General features: G+C 37.7%; 1 protein-coding gene across 2 annotated transcripts in view; it reads left to right on the plus strand.

The window, feature by feature from the left end:
* The window catches only part of FAM114A2 (family with sequence similarity 114 member A2), a 33,943-nt gene extending 28,155 nt beyond the window's left edge, over positions 1–5,788 (plus strand). For both annotated transcript variants that reach the window (XM_030328753.1, XM_030328763.1), the window contains exons 13-14: positions 1,278–1,331; positions 3,216–5,788. In XM_030328753.1, the coding sequence (XP_030184613.1) occupies positions 1,278–1,331; positions 3,216–3,317 (156 nt within the window). In that variant the 3' untranslated portion in view covers positions 3,318–5,788. The remainder of the gene's footprint in view (positions 1–1,277; positions 1,332–3,215) is intronic.
* The last annotated feature ends 212 nt before the right edge of the window (positions 5,789–6,000 follow it).

The following is a 6,000-nucleotide window of genomic DNA, read 5'->3' on the forward strand; positions in this document are numbered from 1 at the left end:
TAATATAGTCTTTTTTTTTTTTTTTTTTTTCAACATTTATTTATTTTTGGGACAGAGAGAGACAGAGCATGAACGGGGGAGGGGCAGAGAGAGAGGGAGACACAGAATCGGAAACAGGCTCCAGGCTCTGAGCCATCAGCCCAGAGCCCGACGCGGGGCTCGAACTCACGGAGCGCGAGATCGTGACCTGGCTGAAGTCGGACGCTTAACCGACTGCGCCACCCAGGCGCCCCCCCTTAATATTGTCTTTAATAGAGCTTCTGGGATTCTTGAAGTTAATCGTGGGAGCTGGCTGAATCTTTCCATGTGTTTCATAAAGATACTTTAACCCAGCGAGTCAAATATAAGGTGCTAGCACATGCGAATATTAAATTTGCATTAGTTATTTCCATGTTTTACAGACGCCCATCTTAAAAACCATTGAGTATTTTGAGCGCATGTTACATATGCATATCTGCATATTTTGTTTTAAATTTGTTCTAAAGTTTTCTGGTCACATGTTTCATCATTTCTACCCTTTCTTCCAAAATGAAGATACTTTTTAAAGTCAATAAAAAACTACAAAGGAGTAAACTCTCAATTGGATGGCACGGGAAGATATAAAGGAAATTAAAAACAAATTTTTTTTCTAATGTTTATTTATTTTTGAGAGAGAGAAAGAGACAGAGCACGACCGGGAGAGGGGCAGAGAGAGAGGGAGACACAGAATCCGAAGCAGGCTCCAGGCTCTGAGCTGTCAGCCCAGAGTCGGATGTGGGGCTCGAATTCATGAACCGTAAGAGATCATGACATGAGCTGAAGTCGGATACTTAACTGACTGAGCCATCCAGGAGCTCCTTTAATTTTTTTTAATGCTTACTTATTTTTGAAAGAGAGACAGTGCATGAGTGCAGGAGGGGCACAGAGAGAGGGAGACACACGATCTGAAGCAGGCTCCAGGCTCTGAGCTGTCATTGCAGAGCACCATGCGGGGTTTGACCCCACAGACTGTGAGATCGTGACCTGAGTCGAATTTGGACACTTAACCCAGCCACCCAGGTGTCCCTAAAGAAGGAAATTAAAAGCACTTTTAGAGATGATATTTTGCTCTTTCTCAGTCCAGACATTTTCTATACTTATGTTATGGGTGTGTATGTATACGTGTGTGTGTAATTTTCAAAGTGGGATCACAGTCTGCCTACTGTGTATATATATGTGTATATATATATATATATATATATATATATATATATCTTTTAATTTGCTGTGCTCACTTAATACTGTATCCTTTATTCTAGGTCCAAGAAAAGGCAGACATCCTTAATCCCCTAATCACTGCTGTATTTCTAGAGGTTAGTAGTAATTATGTGTAAGTCTCTAACTTTTAGGGCATTATGTATTATTAATCCACTCTTCTTAAGTCTTTATTTTTTGGCATTTTTGTTTTTTTCACCAGATTGGTAGTTTAGCCATGTTGATACAGATATGACCAAAATGGTGTTGATACAGATAGGACCAAATGCCTATCCCTGTTCATTATTTACAAAGCATAAAGATGAAGCTGCTGTGTAAAGTTCAAGGAAGCAGTAGCCTGTCATTATTTAGTTTATCCATTGGCAGTTGATGGACAATCCTTAGTAACAAAACACCTTCTCTGGACCAGTGGGGTAAACTTGAAGGGCTGAAAATTGCAAACAGGCAAACACTGCTTCTCAAAGGACTAACATTTATACAGGGGAGATTTGTTACAAAACAAAACATTTTGTTGTGTCGTTTCCTTGCCAAGAAATTTGCCTTGTTTTGTCAAAGGTACCTGTGTTCACATAATCCTCATCAGTCTATTCGATTTAAGGAGGTGGGTGGTTTAAGTCCCCTGGGAAGGGGTTTGTCAGAAGATCACATGATCGATTATTGCCTGCTTGTGTGACACTTTCTGTATTCCATGTGTTAAAAACTCTATTTTGTAAATGGTGCCAACAATTTAGACATTTGATGATCTGTTTAAAATGTATTTATGTAAGTTGGGGGAGATAATTGGTTAGGTTTTAATCATGTATTGAAAATAATTTTTAACTACTAGACTGTTACTTCTTTAGTTTTAAATTCTTTTAAAATTATCACTCAGGAAATGCTTTTTAATTCCTTAACTACACAGCTTTTCTTGAATATCAGAGTAATTATTCTGCTCACTTAGTTGTTTTTTTTTTTTAAAGTTTGTGATTTAGTAGATGGGAGAGTGGTATAGGTGAGAAGTTTGCAAACCAGGAGTCTGGTCCAGGATCTTTCCTGATTTGCTGTATGACCTTGGACCAGGCATTTACCTTCTTGACAGTCTTCTTATCTTTATGTGCATTGTAAGAGATTTAACTAGATGATCTCTGGGGTCTATTTTGGTTGGAAAATTTGGCAGCAAATGTCACATTAAAGTTTAAATAGGAGTACATGCTATTGATAAATCCAAAAAAAGGTAAACTCATTTGATGGGTGTTCCTTATTGCTATTTGGACTTGATTGTTCTTGTTTACACATTTGAAACACTCTTGTCCTTGAAATTATGCGTCTTTATCTTAATGTGATGAAGTCTCTATTATTCTGGAAGATCAGAACTTGTCAGATACAAGTGAAGTCTGGCAAACTCTGAGCATGGTGATTCTGTAATGCTTCTCATAAATATGTCTCTTGTACTAGATGGAAATATATCTACACTGTATCATCTTTAAAAGCAGTTTCAAACTGAACAAATAGGAACATTTTTTTCCTATTTGTAGTACCTATCTTGTATTCATTAATTGTGTTGAGTCCACGAAAGAAGAGCTGTCATAATGGACTGGAAATCTGATTGGTGTAATATTCAAAGCCTTGTAAAATCCACTGAGGGATTGACTAAAATGCTGTGACAGAATCTGCCCAGTTAGTAAAGGAATAAATAAGCTTCAAATGCCGAATTGAGCAGGATGTCAAAAAACAGCTACCATTTCTGATGGACAAGTTGGACAGAAATGCTAACATTGTTTTTTGGTACTGTCATATCCTAAGACCTAGATCGTTCTTTCTTCTGTGGCTTTTATTAACGTGGTTAGTTTGTGCTTTTATTTGTCAGGCTACACATTCACTTAAATTGTAAAAGTGAATCTGTTTTCTTGTTGTCTTTTGGTATATTTTCCCTTTTAAGCGACTGTGCTATTTATTTATTTATTTATTTATTTATTTATTTATTTATTTTTCAATCTTGACAGGCATCAAACAGTGCTTCCTATATTCAGGATGCCTTTCAGCTGCTCTTACCTGTGCTGGAGATCTCTCTCATTGAGAACAAGACCGAATTACCAGAGGCATGAGCTGCAGGCTCAGGACCTTCGTCAGAACGTTGAAGAACAGAGAAGACTCAACCCAAAACTTGTAATGGCCAAGAATGCCACTCTCTCTTGGGTACCCCTGAAAAAGCGAAAGAGAAAGGATTATTTTTAGTGTATAGGACTTTGGCAGAAAAGCAAGTATTCAAAGGTTTGCTGCCTTCCCTGCTTGGCTGAAGTATTCAGGTCTTCACACTGCTCTTCCGAGCTGTTACAATTATTAAATTATTTGAAAATAAACTTTTATAGAAAGTTTAAGAATGATAGCTCTAGATAAAGGTTAATGGAATATTCAGGCAAAAATATTGGTCTTTCTTGGACATGATGCGAAACACTAATAGTTTTGTCATGGTTATATATGATTTTGCAGCCCACGGATATAATTGGTTTGAAGCAAGAGAAAGAACAATTTAGTATTCTAGAATTCATGTGCTCGATCTATTAATGCCATGTCCTTTCTCCTTTCTATAATAAAATCTGTGGCTTTGAGAAAACGGTATATAGAAACTGTAATGATCACCTTTAATTGCCTAAATTCTTGGAATTTGTTAGGAAGTTTCACGTGCTCTTGAATTCTCAGTAGGTATTTGGTACTGAGGAAATGTACTTGAAGCCACATGAATTAACTACAGCAAAGTGCCCTTTGGCTTCAAATTGTTCTCCTACCCTGAGGTGACAGGCTTCAGTTATAATTGAGCCCCACTCGCCTGGGTTCCAGACCAATAAGTGCACCTTAGAGAAACAGTTTCGTGTTTGCAGGGATCGGTATTCCGAGTCCCTCCAGGATGTTTCTCACGCACACGTTATGTGCAGGAGAAATTCTGTAATGCCAGCTCCAAAGGAGTATGGAAGTTCTTTCAGTAATGGGGTTTTCATTATTTGAACATTGCTGAAGGGGACTATACAGTCCCATAGAGATGATGTTCATTTATAACAGGATTTAACCTGTACGACACAATTTGGTTTTCTTTAATCTTTTTTGTTTTGTTTTAATGTGTTCCTTAGCATGTTTATAAATACAGCTTTTATCCTTCAGATCTTAAGCCTTCTTTTGCTCTCTTCAACAATGTAAGAGGCTAATACGGTGTTATCTTCCTAAAAGTTATTTGGTGTCCACTCTTTTTAAAAAAGAAGTCTCCAGCTTTGTGGTTGGAGGTAATTTTTCTGAGTGCTACTGCTCATCTTCTAAAACCTTTAAATAAAATAACTGTGTTGGTCAGTCATTTCACTTTTCCATACATGAGCCCCAGTATCTTTTTCAAACCAAAGAAATAGCAAAGCAAAGCTCTTATTAGCGCTTGATCTAATTAGAGTTGACTGATCTCAACACTGTTTCTGTATAATCGCTGTATTTGGGGGTAGGAGGCAGGTTGTAAGTGAGGAGGAAATAGACTTGAGCTAAAAAGTTACACCAACAGCACTAAGATTTTACTGTGCTTATATTCTGTTCTAACATGATCAGAAAAGTTTTTGAACATTCCTTTTTTTAGATAAATTTCACCCTTCCCAAATGTAATGCTGAAATTTCAGAAAAACAAAACAAAAAACAGTTGCCTGCAGCTAATAAAGCTGGTGTTCCCAGTCCTGGTTTGTTGCCTCAAGCCCAGTTGCTGTGTCTGAACCTGGATCCTCTGAGTAGGGTATTCCTTGAGCGAGGTTTAGGAAATGGCCACACTGCCAACCACCCATCCGTACTCTTGTACAATGGCAGTTTACAGTTTTTACTTCCCAGTCTAGAAACCTAGCTAAGGATTTTCTTTCAAGAAGAGAGATACAGATACGGGGGACAGAGCAGTGACTCTTTGTATGTGCATATCCTGATTTTGACCAGTTTTAGATTAGACCTTCCAAAAGGCAGATGTGACTATTTGCCTCTTTTTTCTTACTTATCCCTTTCATCAGCTTCCCCCACCCACCCAAATGTTTTTTAATGGATTTAGGGGACCATCGGTGAAACAGTGATGAAAGGACCAATTAATTCTGAGTAACAATTGCCTTTCACCTGAAATATAATGAGAAAGAATGAAAGTTCATTGATTGAGTACAGACAGAAAAATAAGAGCATAAAAATTCATTGGCAGGTGAAAAGGTAAATTCAGGGGATACTTTGGAACCTATTGGATTATGGGGATGATTATTGGATGGTGTGTGCTTCATTATTCTGTGATGATACGTAGTCTCTTGGTGCTATTTCTTTTAAGTTCTTTGGTGTCTAAGGTTCACTGCTGTGTCTTTATATGTGCTATGCTCCCTCCTTCCCAATTCACTGAACACCGATGTGTAGTTATTACTGGGGTAAAGTGCTTCTTTTCCTAGTATTGGGATCTTTAAAGTCTAGGATTAAAAGAGACTTCATTAATTTGGTCCAAAAGAAATGAAACGTCTACCAACCAATTCTTGTTTTTTCTTTATATAATACCTTGCAGATGTGTTAACGATAAGTTATATTTACCTTACTTGCTGTTGATAGTTTTTGGTTTTTTTTTCAAGGCAGAGATAACCTAGATTGACGGGCTTCTGAAGTCTGAAACTGTAATCATATGGCTGGCATTCACAGAAGTCTGAAGTCAGTGTTGATGCACAAATGTGGATTTTCTAGTCCTACAGTCAGGGAACAAGTCTTGTCTGTCCTACCCCGAATGAGGACCCTCTCCTTTGTACTTGTTTT

The sequence above is a fragment of the Lynx canadensis genome, chromosome A1 (assembly GCF_007474595.2).
Source record: "Lynx canadensis isolate LIC74 chromosome A1, mLynCan4.pri.v2, whole genome shotgun sequence".
In the NCBI taxonomy this organism is placed as follows: domain Eukaryota; kingdom Metazoa; phylum Chordata; class Mammalia; order Carnivora; family Felidae; genus Lynx; species Lynx canadensis.